This window comes from Pomacea canaliculata, linkage group LG4 (assembly GCF_003073045.1).
Source record: "Pomacea canaliculata isolate SZHN2017 linkage group LG4, ASM307304v1, whole genome shotgun sequence".
Classification (NCBI taxonomy): Eukaryota; Metazoa; Mollusca; class Gastropoda; order Architaenioglossa; family Ampullariidae; genus Pomacea; species Pomacea canaliculata.
In genome coordinates this window covers 12,199,637-12,220,364 of record NC_037593.1, presented here as the reverse complement: position 1 = coordinate 12,220,364, position 20,728 = coordinate 12,199,637, and the positions used below count along the sequence as shown (strand labels likewise).

At 37.9% G+C, this 20,728-nt stretch overlaps 2 protein-coding genes across 4 annotated transcripts; one reads left to right on the top strand and one right to left on the bottom strand.

The window, feature by feature from the left end:
- Positions 1-194: 194 nt before the first annotated feature.
- LOC112563177 (elongin-A-like) lies at positions 195-16,083 on the bottom strand. 3 transcript variants are annotated; one of them, XM_025236951.1, is made up of 11 exons: positions 15,873-16,083; positions 13,770-13,826; positions 9,561-12,647; positions 8,828-8,933; positions 7,764-7,850; positions 7,035-7,088; positions 6,718-6,815; positions 6,211-6,312; positions 5,524-5,602; positions 4,694-4,939; positions 195-3,979 (listed from the first exon to the last, which is right to left on the bottom strand). In XM_025236951.1, exons 2-11 carry the CDS (start codon positions 13,788-13,790, stop codon positions 3,918-3,920), a joined length of 3,942 nt encoding a protein of 1,313 aa, XP_025092736.1. In that variant the 5' UTR covers positions 13,791-13,826; positions 15,873-16,083; the 3' UTR covers positions 195-3,917. The 3 variants fall into 3 exon arrangements, 2 of the variants coding, with proteins under 2 accessions (XP_025092736.1, XP_025092735.1); XM_025236950.1 differs by lacking the exon at positions 15,873-16,083 and adding an exon at positions 14,309-14,862; XR_003098976.1 differs by lacking the exons at positions 195-3,979; positions 4,694-4,939; positions 5,524-5,602; positions 6,211-6,312; positions 15,873-16,083 and adding an exon at positions 14,309-14,868 and having other exon boundaries at positions 6,742-6,815; positions 7,646-7,850.
- An 821-nt stretch (positions 16,084-16,904) lies between these two features.
- On the top strand, positions 16,905-20,492 carry LOC112563182. The gene is made up of 2 exons (XM_025236966.1): positions 16,905-17,174; positions 18,470-20,492. Exon 2 carries the CDS (start codon positions 18,498-18,500, stop codon positions 19,695-19,697), a length of 1,200 nt encoding a protein of 399 aa, XP_025092751.1. The 5' UTR covers positions 16,905-17,174; positions 18,470-18,497; the 3' UTR covers positions 19,698-20,492.
- The last annotated feature ends 236 nt before the right edge of the window (positions 20,493-20,728 follow it).

The window sequence follows — 20,728 nt, the reverse complement described above, 5'->3', positions numbered from 1 at the left end:
AGGATGGTGTACAATCGTATAGGCCTGCTAATACACTGATAAAGATTTGTATCAAGTCCTCAATATAAAATCTGCAGATTCAACGAAGAAAAAGAAATAATTATTTTCAAATACATAGCCAAATACAGATCTCTCCATATAAAATAAATCAACATTCAACCCCATGTAAAATATCATAAGCATGTCAGTTTTTCGTTTGTCCCTACAAATATAAAACTTTTAGTTGGATGTGTCCCATCTTTAAACCATTTTAACATTCCATAAAATCATGAATGAAAACTTGACAAAAATCTCTTCAATAACTTCAAAAATTCTCATAAAAAATCTATTGGTCTTGATCTCACTTTAATAATTGTATTGCTTTTACCTACTAATGTGCACAAATAATTTCTGGACCAGAAGAAATAAAAATTCCCGAGTGAAAAAAAAAAAAAATTCAGTCATGCTGTGAGGGTTGTCTTCCACAGGAAGGGCATAGAAACTCTAGATCTGACAGTTTGTTTATCGATGTCCGCAGCCTGTTAAATTTGGTTATAATCGTCTCTACATTTTGACAGGTTTTAGTCGACACTTTTGTACATTGACAGCCTGTATTTGTATATTTCCCATGTAAATTTGTAAAGTGCACTGTGCTGTAAATATACTTCATTTTTGTTTATTAAATCTCTAACTGGCTTCTGAGTTTCATGCACAAGTAGGCATATGTTTATAAGCAGTAATAACAATTGAAAAAAGAACTAGCTGGCAAGACAACATAGGCAATAAGAGAATGAATTCAGTCCTGAAGCCTACACCCTGTGGTTGGGCTCATGGGGCAAGGTCTGAAGAAGGAACAGAAGCTAAACTGCAAAATCATTTTCAAGCCATGAACACATTTACTACTTGCTACCCATTCAAATGATGACTCAATCTGTTTTGGGTCAAGTGTGATCAAGCTACAAAATATGGCTGATAAAAAGAATAAACCGCACTAGAAGGCACATACCCGTTGCACAGATTAAAAAGGCAATATGGGGCATTTAACTTTATATGCAGCATTTTATGATCACTTTCTTCCTTCCAGTCATGACTAGCATCTCAAAAGAAAGCTAAGAAGTCAACTTTCAAACAATGTGGCAAGGCAGGCAACTGTTACTATTCAGCAGGGATTCATTCTGGCAAATCTGTTTAAAAGAAATTTTTCTGTGCGTTGCTGTGGTTTACAGACTGCCTAACGTGAGGAAGGAGGCCACCAAAATAGATGGCCAATAGATATCATTTTGTGTAAGGCCTACAGCTATAGTGTTCAAAAGACAGTTCACTCTCTTGCTCTACCAATTTATCCCAACTGAAAGACAATAACAAGACTTTTTGTGTAAGTCACATGAATCATTCTAGTACCAAACCGTATGCCTGTAGCAAACATACTTCTGCAAAACATCAATAGAACTGTCAAGAAAAGTTTACAAAATGTTATCAGTCCAGCTCCAGAAAAAAAATGTCATCATTCTATTATCACCTCTTTAAAAAATTATCACTATAATAAATATGACTAAATAGAGTGAAAAGCTAAAGTTCCAGTTTTCTCATAGGTAATAAATATGACGGTAAACTTGCAAACCCCATAGATGAACTTAAATAGGTCAGGGTATACTTGCTGTACACTTGCTGTACACAATCCTAAAACTGTCTCGTATTCCTTTTTAACACCATGAACATTCAGTGAATTACCCTGCCTGTCAATATATCTACATATGTAGCTTGCAATCCATTTTCTTAGATATGATTCCTAAGAAAAATATTGTTTAAAAATTTCTTAACAGTACACACCATCATCATAGACATGTCGTAATTCAGGTATGCTGTTTTGGTACAAGCAGGGCTCAGTGAATGTGTTGCCAGAATACAACATGACGTACAACACCAGGAAATGATTATAAGTATTTTCAACTCAACATGGACATCACTTTGCAAACTTATAGTTGCAAACATCACAAAGCCACCTGCCTCATATGCTATTCACGATCAACATTCTTCCAACATACTTTACTACACACACTGTCATGCTGATTGCACTTGACTACACACACAATAAAGCATATACCACAGTAAGGAATCTGCACCAGGCAAAAAGAGTACTTTCATTTCACTTCAAGGAACCACCCACCATATAAGACATAGATCTTTACAGAATGACTGTATGTCAAATACTAGTCACACAATAAAAAGTTTATAACAAGGAACAAATCATTGCCCCTCTACATTTCTAAAAGCAATATTAACATATGTTCTTAAAACTCCTCAAGAAGAGGTACAGCCATTCATGCCAACAGACACAAATGTCAAAATGAATGCAGTGTCGTTTATGTAAAGTAACACGTTCTCAAATGAATATGAATATTTATCAGGACTCTCAGGCAAAACCTTGCCTTGCATGTTCAAAAAACATGCTTTATATACATAAAAAATGAATACACATGCATGCACAAAGACACAAGTATGCACTTACACAATAAAAAAAAAATTAGGTGCCACTCATTCTTTTCTAGGCACTTGTGATCAACTTTTTTTTTTACAACATTAATGGATGATATTTGCTTAATCCGTGTTTCTTTTACTTCTCGTTATCAATTTCAGCATGCTTTTTGCATAATCTATTTAAAAAAAAAACTTAAAATACAAAAAAATGTCATCGAAAGCCATACCCTGTTCAGGGCATATAAAAGGTGCATTAAAGTATGTATGGGGGAAGGGGAAGTAATAAGCCTCAAATTTCAGTAAGACTTGTTCAAATTTTAGCACATAAATTATCTACTTCCTCAGCACCAAGTCACAATAATAATAATACTCTCTTTATGTCGTGTTGGTTCATTTTCTACATTTAAAATCTTTTTTTTTCACACTTGGCAGCTAGCACAAAATATGCTTAAATTATCTTCTCAAACCTATGAAAGAAGCCACACTTTATATGGAGAATTTACATATGCAAAAGAAAGCTGCAGAAATTATTTTAGAAACTTGTCAGTTCTTCCTTTGCATACAGACATTAAAATCAGGAAAGTGGGAAAAGTTTTGTGACAGTTATCTGGGAAGTGATCTATCTTCAACAGATCTATATATATATACACACACATTTCTATTACTTCACTATAGCAAAACAACAAAAATAAAATCTGGGATTAAACAACTATATAATAAAACACTTTTATGCCTATGGGTACAAGTGAAGCAATCCAACACTTCAGGCAGCCGCATGAGGAAACTATTTGTCAACTGTTAAACTCTTTGCACGATTCAGTCAAAAAGGGAAGACTCAAGAACACCTATGTACAAATTTAAGCACAGCAAATTTTGTGGTGAGTGTTCATAAAACACATTTTTAAATGTGTGTAGGCCTTTGAAGAACAAACACAAGAAGTACCTCTGCATTCTCTCTTTCAGTGTCAAAGCACGCAGTGGAACAAAATCCAGCAGAATGCTACGGCGTCTGCACAGATATGTAGCACACATTTCTTGCCCTTCCATGCATGTCACTTTCTCACATAATTTGCACCAGTGGTTCACTAGGCAAGGAATATTAGTCAATGTAATAAACAGCTTTGTGTAGGATTCAGTATTACAGACCACTACCTTCAAGAATTTCACACCCTAATAACCTGCTAAAAACTATGCAAGATGTTGCATTATCAGTTTACTACAAGTGGATATGTTGAGGGACGGGAATTCAGGATTTGTGTGGTCAGATCCTGCCCACTTCCATGTAACATACCCTCTTTGCTACCCTACTGGTATTAACAAGCAGAAAACAAAATATGTTTTCCATGTTTCTGAAACTTCACTTTCACTTTATGGTGCAATTCTATTAGCTGTTAAGACCAGAGACAGATGATGTGAGATCATTAGAAGCTGGGAGTTTTTTCTGGTGCAGAGACTCTTGCTTAGTGTCGCATTTTCTTCAGCATTTTGAGTGTCTTCTGCATCATTGGAGCCACTATCCTTGCTGTAAGAGAAAAAAAATTGAAATTTGAATGCTTGATCAGTACATATATTGTAGGAATATATTTAGCATTGTTGCAACTCAACCACATGCCAAACACAATCTATATCTGATACATACTAGATCAGGGGTGCCCAACCTACAGCCCGTGGGCCACAACAGGTCCTTGAAGGTCTAAAGGTAGAACTTTTTGAGGGCATTTTTTTAAATGGTTTAGCCCAGCGAGGGAAGGTAGCAACACCCATAATGCAGACTTTTACACTTTACACAAGGTCAGTTTTCCCTACCGACAATAGGTGGGGTGGAGATCACAGGCAGTGCCGATTCCCTGGCTGCTATCTGTCAGCACCGCATGTATTCCTAACTTCCCTGTCACGAACCAACCTATTTTAAGGCCAGAACAAGTGGGTCGAGGTTGGGTAGATAATTATAGGTGGGTAGCGGTCAGTAGAAGCGAACAGTAAAGGGAAGCCTTTCTGTCCTTTTTTAGGATTTGACAGGTCACCTTAACAAATACATGATGGTGCACAAAACATACCCCTTCGCCAACTACCACTATCGCTATAAATGCACATGTTTATAATTTAAATATATTTTAAAAATATTAAGACTCCTTCCTTGCATAACACTAAGCTAAACAAAAGACTAAAGCCTGTTTTTCTGATTTAAGAGTTGCCTTGTTTGTGGTGTTATTCCAAAAGTACAACCAGTACTTACGCTTGTTAGTCTGGAATGGGTCAACTCTGGTGGCCAAAGCGATTGCTGAGGCACCTATCTGTCGGTAATCTTTCAAATGTTGCAAAGTACCAGAAGATGAGGATCCATCCATGGACCTTTTGTTGGCAGATGGAATTGGCCGACCAGCACGTGAAATTCCAGCTGTGCCATACTTCATCTGTCTGCGTAGGACATCTCGTGGTGGTTTTGCAATGGTATCCGTAAAAGCTAGTCGAACTTTTCGGCCTGAAAAAAGCAGAAAAATAGACAAAATCTGTTCATTGCAAAGTAGCCTACTTGGTGAATGGTTGACTTTTGGTGAAACCCAAAGCTATATGTTACACTAATAATTCCTTTGTAAAAAACAAACAAAATAATAGGCCATTACTGGATGGCTCTTTCTTTTCCACAATCAATGTTTAATGCAGATGTTGACCTCTGCAAATATTCCCAAAGTTTAAGAGAACAATCCATTCTGTTCTTGAGATATATGCCTACAAACATTGCTATGCACAGTAACAGGTCAAACTGCGACGTCACAACCATACACGAATCTACATAGGAAGTTGAGGGTCAGCCAACAGGAAGCCAAGATTAATTCAAACTATCTTGAACTGAGCTCAGTCCAATCACTTGAAAATAAGCTTTCCCTCTGGGAGACATTCAACACCTACTTCAAAAAAAGCAAAACAAATAAACCACCTAAATATGGTATGCAAAGAAAAGTACTATGAATCTAGTACACATTAAGAATCAAAAACAGAACTAAATAATATGATAATGCTAAAAATGTTGATCAGGGTGTCCAGCGAAAAGAACATGCATCTTACCAGCCTGGCCACGAGTGATGGTGCTTGACATGGCTGTCTTCAGCTTCTGGTACTTGGCCTCTCGTTCATCATACTTACGCTAAGCAACAGATCAGTAAGTCACGGTGAAGATAGCTGTCATATTTATGTTAACCTACAGATCAACAAGTCATGCTAAGGATAATCATCATACTTATGCTAAGCAATTGATCAGCAAGTCAGGATAATTGTCTTACTTAACCTACAGATCAGTAAGTCACTCTAACTATAATTGTCAGCATCAGAGGTAAGTCATCGTAGATTTGGTTCCAAGTAAAAATAAATGTTAAGTTCAAGTCATAGTACACTATGACAAAGTCTTCAGGGAAAAGATAAGGGGTGCTTAATGCATGACTGCTTCCATATTCGCAAACCCTGCCCTCAAGTACTATAAAATGCAAAGGAAAAATATATTCCTCAAAAGACAAAAGCAAAATATGATGTCAACTTGCAAAATGGCTAGAATCAAGTAAATTTATTCTGCAGATGCTAATTCTCCCATGGGCACAATTTCGCCAAAACATTCAGCCAGCTTGTAAAGTGCATTCGCTACGCCTCAGAACTTTTCAGATATGTCCCCCCCTCCCCAAGAAATCATCCAATCCTGCACCTACATGCTTAAAAAAAGACCCTCAAGCCCCAAAATATCTTGTGTCATTGCAGACTCACCAGGTACAGCTCTCTCCACGTCTCTATCTCATCTGGCTCACAGCCACGGAAGTCTCGCTCACAGTGTGCCTGCCACAAGCTGTCAGTATCTTCCAGGAAATGCTATCAATGAAAACGAAAATCTTAAAAAGGCAACAACTACAATTTAAATGTTAATTTTGTCAAAGAGATAAGTCAAAAGTCAAAACAAATAACAACAGTAGATTTTACAGAAGGTCATATGAGGACAGCTGCAGACAATAGCTGAAATCTAGCAATGAGCTTTCTTCTGTTGGAATTTGATGTGAAACACACTACTTTAGCAGGAAGCAAAACAAGATCATATTTTATCTAAGCCTGGTTTAGTCATTGACAGCTTAACTCTCAGTGAATATGGCAAAAGTTAGAAGTTGGAGGGGGGGGGGATGGATTGTGTGTGTGTGTGTGAAAGGGAGCAGGGATGTTGTCAGCTCTCTGTTGCATGCCATATGAACAAGATGAAGACTTCCCCAAGCTTAGTTTACTCACGTGGTTATAGTTTTCCAGGTTGAACAGTTGTGCAGGTGTAGCTCTCTCCAACACAGGCCTCAAGATATCATAGGGAATGCCGCCAACATAGTCAATGGCTGGAAGGAAAAGGCATCTATTTTTTTTAGCAAAGTCAGCCAGGCTCCTACTTTCCCTTCACACCTCACTACATCTGTGCCAGTGTCTTCAAGCTTTATTGATTATCGACAAACTTAAAGTCAGTTGAAACAGCTGATGCAGTTAAGCCATATCACTTGTATAAAAAAAAAAAGGAATAAAAGGACTGTAGTACAATCCAATCTGACTAAATGACTTACCATCTATGTTGTCAATCAGGACCTGAGTGCAAAGGTCGAACAACGACTTCACCTCTGTAAGAAGCAAAAACAAAAAACAAAAACAACAGTGGTCAGAATATATCAAGAGGATAGCCATAAAAGTTATTTTAAAAAAAGCCAACATTTTAATTACACTTGACTTAAAACTCTAAGTTTATGCAGATTTCATTTTTGCGGTGATGACATTCAGTGAGAAACCTGCTTCTTTATTTAGGTGGTTGTTTCCCTATACATTCCATTACATCTACTCCAGTTTTCTACCTTTAGCACACATTAATTTTTCACAATAGTTAGTTTGAGTTTTGAGTCTCCATGGTAATTTTTCTTTCTGTTGCCAATCTTTAATTCCTGCTGAAGCACTGGGCTGGTGTTGTCAGACTAATATAAACATCTTTCCCCAACTCAAACAGCTGCTGTTCTCCTTTCTACGGCATACATTAACCTTTCACTACCAAGCCATACAACTCCATTGTCTGTATATGTAAGAATACCAAAAACTGAAGAGATTTTTGGGGGTTTTTTTTTTCATTTTACTGTTGCTGGCCTTTAATTTGTTAATACTATTAAATACTTTATGTTAAATTATTCACCTTTTACAAACAGCTGTTGCTAGGTTAATTTAATGATACAGGCCTTCATAATACACTTTCGTCTTTTGGCCTTCGTTATATGAGAAATTTAGAAATCAACATAAGATGCCAGCCACACCCGTCAAACCATGACGCTGCCCTGAATAAACTTTTGTACGAGAGGTGGTTTTTGATCCAATCAGCATGGGGTCCACATAGATGCCTTCTGCAACAAAAAGGTAGGACTCTGTAAATAATCATCACCATTTTGTACTGAACACAAACACTCATGACAGCTGATATACTAAGTATCCTCTGCTTTTTTTTTTTCACCATTACTATAATAAGAGGGTTATAACAGGAAGAAAGTGAAGAAGTATCAGGTGAGTACTCTTGTACAAAAGCTCACATTTACTCTCATAATATAATTTCAAAGACTCCAATATAACAAGTATAGCGATCATAATCAGAACAATTATTCTGTGCTGTAACCAAATCTGAACCAGGTTCACTGCACTTTACAAAGACCAAAGAAAACTGCTGACAAAATGTACAACATGATGCCAACACTTTATAAAGTGATAAAGTCCCATATACAAACATTTACACTCACTCTTTAACTGAGGCATGCAACACACTGCCTCCCTCACTTTCTACTGAATAGTCTCCCATAACACCCACTCTAAACACCATGTAAGCACTAAATCAGTATCAACTCCCAGCATAGAAGAAAAAAGCAGATTGGACCTAGCATGTGAAGAAATTTAAAAAACAGTTAAGTCCTTAGTGCTTTTGTTTCAAATTTACGGTTATTATGACAGATTAAATGGAAATGAATTCCACTGTTATTGGGTAGCATGTGAAAAGACAAGTTCTCTAAAATGCTCACTATCTCTTGGGTGCATAGTTTGCCTTGCATCTTTTCAGAAGAAATGGGTACCCAATCTATCAGAGAAGGTAAAGGCAGTAGAAAGAGAGGGTTTGGGCTTCATCCTTTTTATGGTGTGCACTAGACATGCTGATCCCCATACATTCACAGCCCCTATGGCCACAAAACTTTGAGTCTCATTACCAATTTTCACTCTATCTACTGGCTTCAGAAATAAAGAAAACGCCTAGAAATAGAAACTGAAATGAAAATTACCCCTAAAAGTACAATTCCTATGCTGTGCAATACAAATGTATTTAAAAATGCCTGCTTACCCTTTTCCTTGTGTCTTTCTTCATCAATGGGGTGAAATCGGAAAGGTCTATAGTTGGCACTCGTCTCTGGTAGCATGTTCAAAATATCTTCATTTGTGATTTTAATCTGAAATCAGTGTAAAATTTTAATGCACGCCATACACATGTATACAAAAATCCTAAAGCAACATTTCAGATCTAAGAGGGCCAAGAATGAAACTATCACAAACTCCACTGAAAAGCTCAGAAAAGCCCTAAAAATTTTTCTAATGGTGAATATTTTCCTTTGCCATTGAATCAAAACTGCTTAACTTAGGTAGCTGCCCTTTTCTCCTTTCAGCCTGAACGCTATTACATATGTATCCTGGCAGCACACTCACAACCTACAGCTCAGTCTGTTCACTGCAGTTCATTAATAATGCAGTCACAAAGCAACTTGAAACAAAGGGAAGAAATGAATGTGCTAGCTCATATTTATTTTAGTAAAGAACAGACAATAACTAGCCAACTTACAAAGGAGAAATTTCTATGAAAAAAAATCTATCATGTTCTAAAATGGTAATAAATTCAAATATTCAATATTTACAGGAACTTCATCAGATTTAAGAAAGTATCTATGCTTATTTTCATATCAGTTTTGGAACTAAGCTTTTGGGTAAAAATAAAAAGGATAGACGTCTTTCATGTTCAAAGAAACAATTATTTTTGTACAACTATAAATCATAATTGGCAAACAAATATACCTAAAACTCACCTCTCTAGCAGGCACAGGAGAAGTCTTTTCACTTTTCCTTGAAGGTTCCTTAATCTTTGAAGATTTGTCTGCTGTCTTCTTCTTCTTCTTGACAGATGCTTCATCATAGTTCATAAAGTCTTCAAAGGAAACGCCGTCATCAACAGGCATGGAATATTCTGCGATATCAGACTTTCTGTCACCGACCTCACTGTTCTTTGTTTTGAAAGACTTTCCCTTGTGTTCGTGATCATCACTGATATCTCTGTCCTTTGGCTTGAAAGAGATTTTGTCTACAATTTCCTTTGACTTTGATATTTGTTTGTGTTCACTGTGTTTGTCTCTGCTGACACTGTGATAGGTCTTTTCTGATGACAATTTATTGTCTTGTGAAGATTTTTCATCCGGAAAGGTTTTTGAATGTCTACCCTGCACCTTGCTGCTGTCTTTTACTACAGATTTGTCATAAGATTTGCTTTTGTCTGCATGACGAACAGATGAAGATGCAGGAACTTTAGATTCCTTTTTGATGCTTGTTTTGATGGTGTGATCATCTGGACAGCTGAAGAGGCTATATTCAGTAGCCTCACTCACAAGATGAGACTTGCTTTTGGGCTTCGAGGCTGAAGATGTAGTGCCCTTGCCATGAGATGTGCTATCTTTCTTTGTATCCAAAGAACCTAAATGGGATGGAACACCTTTGACATTCCGATCACTCTTGGATGTTCCGGTGACATGTGAATCAAGCTTGGATTTCCTATCGCTCGGCTTCCTGCTTTCTGTGTCTTGACTTTCACCATGTTTTTGCTTCTCTGTATTTTTTCCTGAGCCTGTTGACTTTGAGTGCATTGTAAAATTTTGCTTTGGTTCACTAAAAATTTTCCCATCGTAACGCACTTTCCTGTCTACTTGTTTTTCATCATTATAATTTTTGCTCGAGTTCTGTGAGGATAAGGAATGGGAGGATTTCCTTTGCTCATTTCCGTAATGTAGCTTTTCATCTTGAACCTGCTCCTTATGTTTAGTCTTGGTCTTTGTTTCTCTACTCCTGCATTCTGTATCCAAATGTTCATCGTCACCACTGAAGACCTCGAATACTGGCTTACGCTCTTTTCCTTGTTTGATGGGGCTTGGGATGTATTCAGCATTCTCATTCTCACCGTCACTGTCTTCAAGCACAGTGTACTCCTCATGGGCACAAGACTTGACTTTTTTGTGCAAAGGATCTGCAGCTTTATTAGGTTCATGTGAACTGACTTTGTCTCTTTGTATCTTTGTTGGAACGTAGTCCACAGAATGTATTTCACAAGATTTCTGTAGTTTAGAGTTGCTCTTGTCACTACGGGAATGATGTTTGTCACTTGTTGAATGACTGTGTTTAGAACTTTTTTGGTCCTTGTTGTGCCGAGAGTGGTTTTTGTCACTGTCTTTGCTCACAGGCCCAGGGGTGTACTCTACAAAATCTGCAGAGGCATGCGCAGCCTGCTTACTTATATATTCTTCGTAGTCTTCAATGCTTTGACTTCTTTCCGATTCAGATGTTGACAGCCTCTTCTTCTTTGCAGCCTTTGGCTTAACAGCACTAGGGTTGTACTCAACAACACCATCCTCTACCCACCTGTCAATGTATTCCTCATAATCATCACAGGATTCTGCTGTTCCTCCTCTCTCCTCCTCTTCACTTTCAAGATGAGGTCTGCAGGTCTCTTTGACTGAAAGTGGGTTACTCCTGCCAGATTTGCTAGCTTGGCCTAAAGTTTGCCTTTGTGGTTCTGCAACATGTTTTGAATGTCTGTCTTGAGAGGATGCCTGCCTGCTTTCTGAGGAATGTCCTTCTTTGTGTTTCTGTCTTTCCTTATCTTTGCTTGATCCATGATCTGTCTTGGAAATATTTTTTCTTGCAGATGAATCTTTTTCACCTGAATGCCGCAGGCCAGACGTTGGCATTGGTTTGCTGGATTTTTCATGATTCTGATGCTTTGAACCAGACTTAACAATCTTCTCATCTGTGGACTTACTGCTACCTGAATTTGTTGGTTTGGATGTGCTACCTGAATCAGAAAGTCTGGATGAAACAGTTTTGTTGCCTAAAGATTTGCTGCTGTCTGAATGCCGAGTTTCTAATTTAGAAGACTGCTTGTCATCTGGTGTAGTGTGGGATGAAAAGCTGTTAGTTTTTAAGCTTGAGTTTGATAAAGACTGATAAGTGCTTGAGTGTAACCCCTCCTTGTTATGACATTTTGTTGAGGTCTGGTCTTTGGATGACAAAGAATGCGTTGAAGAGCGTGATGAATTTTGGTGATGACTCTTAGAAGCCTGATTTTCAGACTCACTTTTATGTGGATGTTTACTTCTTGAGGATGATCTGTTCTTGTCCTCCTTGTGCCTGGAGGCACTTTCATGATGTCCATCTGGCTGTCTGTCAGCAGTTTTAACATGACTGCTGTGCTTAATGTCTGTGTTTCGGTCAAAATCTCCATGGTTAATGTGGTGTTTGGCACTTGAAGATGAAGACTTGTGGCTACTACGATGCTTTTCTTTAACTTCTCTTCGAGCATCTCTCTTTGTCGAGGTGTGCTCTAGTGTGGCATTATTATGGGATGAATAATGACTGTGAAGCTTTCCCATCTTAAATGCCTGACCAATATCCTCGTCATCTTGTCTGCTTTTATAATGGGATTTGCGACAAGTATCTTCCTCACTTTCATCGGAGTTGTTTTCGTCATCATGTTGCATGCTGCAGTGAGAGTCATCTTGATCATCATTCTCACTTTCTTGGACGTGATCAGAACTGTCAGAAGCTTCTCTTCCATCATCATAAGGCTCATCTTCATTCTCACAGTTTTCATATGTTTCTTGATAATGGTTTTCATCACTACTCTCTTCATTATGTCTCATACTCTCTTCTTCTTCTGCTGCTTCATCTCTGTTTTCATCCTGTTCTGATTCAGCAGCTCTGTCATCACCACTTTCATCACTTTCATGCTGCCTCTGTTTTGCCTCTGCAGTCACCAGATCCTTCCATTGTGCAACTAAAGATTTTGCACAATCACCAACATCTCCATCCTGTTTCCGAAAACCGTTAACCACTTTTCCAATTCCAGTTTCCTAAAACATCAAATATGCATAGTAAAATCTCTAAATACTTTAATTCTAAACTTTATGGCTGCCAAAACATTAGAGCAGCAGATAGCAAACCAACAAACAAAAGGTGGGTAGATGGATAAAGAGGTGAGTGTCTGAGCAAGCACATTTCAGCAAGCAAACTATCCATCCTAGAAACATATAAATTAAAACTGGTAAATATGTTTACTGTGCAACAAGTGTTAGTCACATAACTACATACTTTTAAAATTTGCCCCGCACTGTTGCATTAGTCACCAGGGCCGCTTCTACTATAAGGCGAACTAGGCAGTTGCCAGTAAAACCTCATCATTCTAGGGCACATTTGCAGTGACCAGCTTACCAGCGGGCAATTAGAGGGCAGAGAAGGCCTGGGGACGGCAGTGGTGGCACAATCACAGAATGGGGAGGCATAAATAAAAAATGGTCTCTGTTTGATTTTTCTTCAGTGATGAATAGTGTTAGGAAAAAAATATATCATTTTCATAGAATGACATTTGCACAACACCTTTCCCCTGCTTGTAGGTTCACTTCACCATTCAATTTTCTTAGTTCATGTGTAACAGGGAAGGCCTATTATTTGAGGGCGCATTTGAAGTCACCAACTAACCAGCAGGGAGGTAGAGGGTTTTGGTGGATAGGAAAGGGGCTGTTCGGGACCAATCCCTAGGATGGATGGGACCACTCAGTCTGAACAGACAGCTTGTTGTTATGCTCTATTGATAGAATATTAGAAAATGGTTATTAAGAGATAATGAGTTCTTGAAGAAAACCACTTTTCTACTAATTTTAAGCAGCAAACATTTAGTCAGCGCGGTTTTACTTGTTGAGTCTTCTCAAAGATGAGAAAGAGAGAAGAGAACAATTGAAAGTATTTGCCAAGGTGCTAGGTGGAAAGGGTAAAGATAAATCTGTCACAGTTAATGACCAGTTGGATCAGATTATCACAACTAGACAAAGGAGATGCAGGAAACCAGTTTTCTACTTTAAGGCTAAGCTTGCCACTGCTATTGTGTGGAAGGAAGGATTGTTACACATGATGCACATTCAGCTAGGTCACACACACACATATATATACCCAAATAAATGTGAATTCAATTAATGTACCTGCAATGTTGCTATTGACATAGGAAGAGTGGAAAGCTTCTGAAGTACAGGCAGCACCTGAGGGAGAAAACCGCATGAGAACAAGGCTATACAACAATGAAAAGAAATTGGACCACTATGCTAAGGCTAGTCATGACACTACCTTGGCTACATAATTTAATGTTTGAGAATTTAACATCAACAGATCAAGGTTGATTTGCAAATATTCTATAATTATCACAGATTTGTTATTATATGAAGAATCAATGTTGGTGATGTACAAAGGAATTACATAACATTGTTAAAAATACTTGCGCCCACATATATCCAGCTAATTACTTTTGACTGCTCACTGAATTCTAGACTGCAAGTTTATTTCCTATTTACATGCAGATATAAAATACCACAGGAAGTATTGTACGCGGTACAGAAAGAATGCATCTGCATATGTTTTTTCAAGAAAAAAAAATATTTAGCAATTAATGAAAAATATATTAAGCTTTTAAAGACCATCAACAGGTACCGTAAACTAGAAGGAACCTAGTGTTATTCCATGTTACCTTATCGCCATCAGGATGCACCTTCAAGTATGCTTTATATTTTCGCAGCTTGTGAAGCAGATCCGCCATCTCACAGCATCTTGTAAACCTTCAAGGGAATGCACTCTTAAAGGAATAATTGGAGGCTTGACAGTTATGTCCCTTTGATTGCCATGCAACTTGTTTCTAACCACGCACGTGTGTAGGTGGACTGCTGTCTGTCTGCCGAGACCAACGCGTAGCCTCTTGCGAAGTTCTCCGCTGTTGGTCTCGGCGAGCCTCCACAAAGAATGTGACTAAATCGAAAGCTTTGAAGTCTCATGCTTCGTTTTAGTAGTTAACTGGAAAAAAATTGTCTGCCAGCAGTCCAGGGATATTCGTGTTCTAGCGGAATCTTTTCTGTGATAAAAGAATGAATACTGTGGCTGCTTTTATGTTATGCTGTAAAGAATTATGTTGAGCATCATACTGAATTTTTTCAGTAGCGACTTTCATACACTTTTACTGCACCTGTCTAATAAGTATTTTGTGTAAATAAGACACTTGAATGAGTACCCACACGTGACCAACCAGTATCTCAGACCAAGCATCACTCGCGCTACAGACACAGTTACGATCGGTCGTTCGTTATCTTTATCTGTGCGCATCCTTCTTGTGTAGTGATTTTTGTGATTAAAGAAATGTGTGTGAAGTCGGGGAAATCGCAAATGTTTGTAGAAAAGTCTTTCCCTAACAGTGCGATAATCATTAGGACCCTTAACATGTTCAATGATAATGTGATGTCGTATTACCGAAGTGTTACAAAAAAGCCAGAAGCAACAGACACTGGACAAGTTTTTTCCCTCAACCTCAAAGCGACAGAAAAGGGAAGTCAGCCTCGATTTTACAATACCACGTGCTCTTTGAGAGGGAATCAAAGCAATAATTCAATAATAAATCCACGAAAAGTTAAAATCAGAGAGATAGGAGATTAAAGGACAAGGCAGATTTTATGCTCTCAAAAGAAGCCCACACAATTCCACGTTCCTAGCTTTATACAACATGTCTGACACTGTAACACCTGTCTGTCTCTTTGGTCTGTGTGTCGCCCTCTCTCTGTGTCCCTGTCAAACAGGAGAAGTTCAGCAGACGCTCCTTTCCCTCATCAGGCTCCACTTCACCTTTCTCTTTGAGTTGTTTAATTTCAAAGCCTTCAGATCTGACATTAAACCCTTTCTCTTGAAGAAATAGCTTGCATAATCAAGAGCACTGTTCCGCTTTCTCCTCAGTTCTTTATCCATGTACTTTTTTCAAGTTTTTGCCTTGGTGTCATCTGTTTGCTGACATTTAGGTTTCTTGTACGAGCCGACGGTTTGTTTGTAGTCTTTCTTGGGCAGCGCATTGAGCTCACAACCATATGGAGAAATGCGCTTTGCAAATTATATTGTTGTTGTTGCTGCTGCTGCTACACAGGCTAATGACAGTTTTCTTAGAACCTTTATTTGGCCTTCACCCTGCTGGTCTCCACCTTTAACATATGGTCTGCTTATCTTGGTTTTGAGAGACCTGACAAAAAAGTCATTAAAAAGTGTTGAGCAATACTTACAGAGAAGTCCTCACTGCATCAGTTCAAATTTTCAACATCAGCACAATCGCAACATCCTCACGGATGTGTCCACAACGGACGTGGCTTTCTCGGTAGCATCTAAAAAAAAATAATATGATAAAATATTTGTGGGCTATAAATCATGCATAGAATCAACACATACAGCATTGCCAGGAAATCTCTTAATCGTCTCCTCTCACCTTCATGATACCACAGCAAGACTTCATTGTCCTGTTGAGCTCTCCAGGTGTTTGCTACGCCTTGCGGTACATAGTTGCACGGGTCATTTTTACAATTTTAAAGACCAGCCTGAACGGTTTGCTTTTTTTTTCCAGACATCAGTAGATATATAAGATATAAAACTAATCTGTAAATTTCAGCTTCCAAAGCCTATTCGTTAATAAATTATCCGCTTCCGCTACGATTCGCATCTGCGATCAACGAGCGGCGCTAAAAGTGTACTACGTCACGCTAACGGTATACTACGTCACGTTGGTGCACCATTCACAACATTGTCAGCAGTCAACACCAATCAGAGAGAGAGAGAGAGTGAGCGATTGTTCGGATTATTGGAATGCTGACATTCTACATTTCTCATGGTTCTGAAAAACTGCTTCTTTGCTAACAGAAGTTCAGACTTTCAACATCTCAGTAACGCGATCTGTCGCTCTGATTACTGTCGATTGCTGGCAATGTTGTGAATGATGTACCAACGTGACGTAGTGCACCGTTAGCGTGACGTAATACACTTTAAGCTGCGCTCGTTGATCGAAGGTACGAATCGTACTTTGCTAGCGGATAATGTATGGATGGGTTTTGGAGGCTTAAATTTACAGGTTAGTTTTATATCGCCCATATCTACAGATATCTGGGGAAAAAAACGTAGATCGCTCAGGTTGGTCTTTAATGTTTCCTTAATCTGTGTGATTGCGTTGTTCTGCGCTATTTTGTCAACAGCTTTGTTTTGCATCCTGTTGAAATATATATCTTCAAAACTCGATGAAAATGCTTTTACAAACATGTCTGTGCAACAGGATATGGAATGCTGAAACAGCTTTCCCAGAAAAGAGTCGCTGGGTGTTGTCAGTAGACGAAAGTTACAAAGAACATCAGCTCCAGTTTCCTTTGCGTTTGTCATGCGTGGCCAAAACAACATCGGTATCGAGAAGAACAATGATAGAGGACATCCGTGAGGATTATGCCCGTGTTTTTTTTTTCTGTCACTTTCGTGTATAAAAGTTGTTCAAGCTGAACCTTGGGGAGGAGAGCCACACTTCTGAAGTCCATCATCATTGACTGGAAGTAAGTACAACTGCGATGTAGAACGAGTCATACATAGTCAATGAAATAGTGATTGCAAAGACTAATAATTGTAAGGACTAATACATCAGCAGTAATGGTACATTACTTTCTAATACATCACTGATTTCTAGTGAAGTAGTTAGTCATTTCCATCTACACCAGTTTATTGTCTGTAAAATGCTTCAAAATAATCATTTAATATATATACTTCTCTCTCAAAGTAATATGGATTTACAGTCCGTCTTTGAAAGATATGGTGAGGATTGAAAAGAAAGCAAAATATATTGAAAAACATTTGTAATATGTTAACCATTGCCTAACTAAATTTCGATAACTCCATTATCTAATATGTTGGTAATTAAAAGGTAGCTTAATAATAGCACGAATGACCACAAACACCTTTTACACCTTTGAGAAAATACGAAATTTTTATAAATGTCTAGTGAATTATCACAAGACAAATTGTACTTTTCTCAAAAAATAATAATTGTAATTTATTATAAATGTAGCATAGATAATTTTTATTTTATGATCCAGTTTCTTGAATTTCACTGTTTTGTGTTTCTTAGGACATGTTTGATATTGTTGAGATTAGATACGGGTACCGCCAGTTCGTCTTCATTTTTTATGATAAAAACCTTTAACTGTTTCGCCAAATTTACCTTTCTCTCTTTAAAAAGAACAACTTCCGGGCAGAGTTATCTTTTGCTAACTTAGATTTTGCACCGTTGAAGCTCTCAGTGTATCAACATGGGAAGACTACAAATGGCTGTGGGGTTTTCCCTGGTCGTTTTGGCGACAATTTGTAAACAGACATGTGCAGTTCTTCCGCACATCACATTGTTATGGAAAAAGAAATGTCCTGTTTAAAGCTTGCTTATTGCTGTGACTGGACCTGCCTGTCAGATTTCTCAGTAGAAGCAAAAAGCGGCAAGACACGAGAATTACACTCCACCCTTTACATGATTTACACACGGTCATCAGATTAGGATATAGGATTCTCTTCCTTCACCTTCCTACATCCTTGCTACGTGAAGATGCTTCTGTTTTTTTAGATTTTGTCAAAATGGGGATGCTAGAATTGGCAGAACTTTTCTTTGTTTTTGTCTCTACAAACGCACAAACCTTACACATCTTTTCAACAGCTTCCATTTTCTTAACGTTTTTCACTTCTTTAAAGGCACTTCTTAATTGTCAAATTAATTAATTTTATTGTTATTGTTATTCCTTCGCTTTATTCATTGCATTATTTGAAATTTTTTGTTGTTGTTTTTCTGAGAAATAATGTGTTTCAGATTTTTCCCTCGAGGAGTTGTCAGCGCGATGAAAATGTCTGTGTGGTTTTCCCTGCTCGTGCTGGCGACACTTTGCGGACAAACAAACTCAGTTCTTCCCCAGATAAGTCTGTACCAACCGGCTGTGGTCAAACCTATCTTCGACAAGATGCAAGAGTATGGGCTCAAAATGACAGAACAAAGCAAGAAAGATAAGGGGAAAAAACAGTATTTAGTTGTTTTAATTGCTTCACATGGTGAAATTATGGACTTCAACAACCAGGAGCCGCTTGAAACACATTTCAATGGTCGATTAAACTGGATACCCAATAAACGAGACTCTAAAATAGAAAAACTCTTTGACACAGAAAGAACATCGCATGGGGAAGCAAGATTTATCTATGGCAATATGATAGATCCCATGATTAAAAAGTTCAGAGATGTATACGGAAATGTTGAACTTCCCATTGTTCTGATGTACTCTCACTACATTCCCTGCGCTAATGTCAACGGTCTTCCGTATTCGTGCTCTGAGGAGTTAGCTGTGTTTGCCACTTACAACTGGAAGAACTTTGGTCTACTTGTCGCATTTTCTGAACATTTTGTGGGGTTCACACCTGAAGACACAGGCACAGATGTACAGTCTGCTAATCATTTTCTTCAACTCGGAGGCATTCCATCCTACCGGTACCAATATGATGACAATAACAACGAGAATTTTGTTCAAAATAATAATGTCGAAAATGCCGATAAATCTGACAGATGGCAATCTGTGACTTTCTTATCCAACTTCTTTAAATGTCTTGAAACTAATGTTCAGGGTGGGTGCCTATCCGACTCGGCTGAGGAGAGAAGTAAGATCATTGCATATTTTGCCAACTACGCCGCATACGCATGTTTTCAAGCTATGAGTTTTCGTTGGAGAGCGGAACATACAAATCAAATAAAGAATTGTTTCAACGATTATCTTCAGATGAATATTGATTCGAACTGCAAACAGTGCTCTAACAAATGTGAAGCGTTAAAAAAAACTCAGGAATGCGTTAAACCCTCAGTTGACAACTCTCTAGTCCCTGGACAACTGGAAGAAGATTTCAATCCCTTAAAATCAACTTGGAGGGCTTCGAATGATGAAAACCTTACCAGATTATTTCGCAAAGCAGATGAGAACAAAATAAAACAATTTGGCAAGGACATGTCGTGTAAGGACAAGTCTCTCGCCCCCCAGTCACTGTGTACCAAAATATAAGTATTATTGTTTAATTGCAACTGATTGCAACTGACAGAAAGTGATCTTCTTACTGTTATCTCAGAAGTTCACGCATTCTTTTTTTCTTTAATTTTGACCAGATTTAGTATCCTTTAAAAGTTTTAAAAACAAATTGTCAACTTCATTAACGTATAGTTTACTATACTGGTAATAATAGTAGAGTAGTCGTCTATATATGATTTAGTAATACTATTAGAATGTTCCGCTAAGTTGTCTGCGCATATATTGTATATATAGTTTCTTGATATTTAACACACTTGAACAGAAATACACACATTACTATTTTTTTGCTCTATTTTTATCCTATTACATGTATAAATAGCTTCTATTTTATTGTGCAGGTGACATATGTTAAGAATACTTTTTATGCACATCTACATTCAGGCACACCCTCTAAACTACTCTTCATAAATGTGGAAACTACATGAGCTCATATTGTAGTGTGCATATCGTGTGAGCCTTACATTAAACTCCACTTCTTTAAACTTCAACATTTTTGTTAAAATGAATAAATCTCAGAGACTGATAGAAACAGAGACAAAAAGAGAGCTGATTGTGGGTTGTTGTGACATTTCCATGCCAATAAGAGACGATGGACATATTTTGTTTTTGGAATCTCATCAAGAACTTTTTACTCGCTGTTACATAACTTTGAATTTAATGTAAATTACAAAACGAGTTGTCTTGGTAATGATAAGTTTAGCTTTTATTTGCTTTTCATTTCCTGTTGTATATTTGGTCTGAGCAATTAAAGTTTGTGATTTCACATTTTTACTTACAATGTTTAACAGGGCGAATTGTAAGTATACGTGCGTGTGTGAGAGAGCGTGTGTGTGTGTGCGTGTGTGAGAGAGAGTGTGTGTGTGTGTGCCTGTGTATGTGCATCTGTACATCCTCCTGCTGTGTCTGGGGACTTTTCTCGGTTTACTCTTCGAGGAGGTGGAATGGAGGCGGTTATTGCCTCAAAGTACTCAATTTACTTGATTGTCATCAACCTGCCTGGACAACCA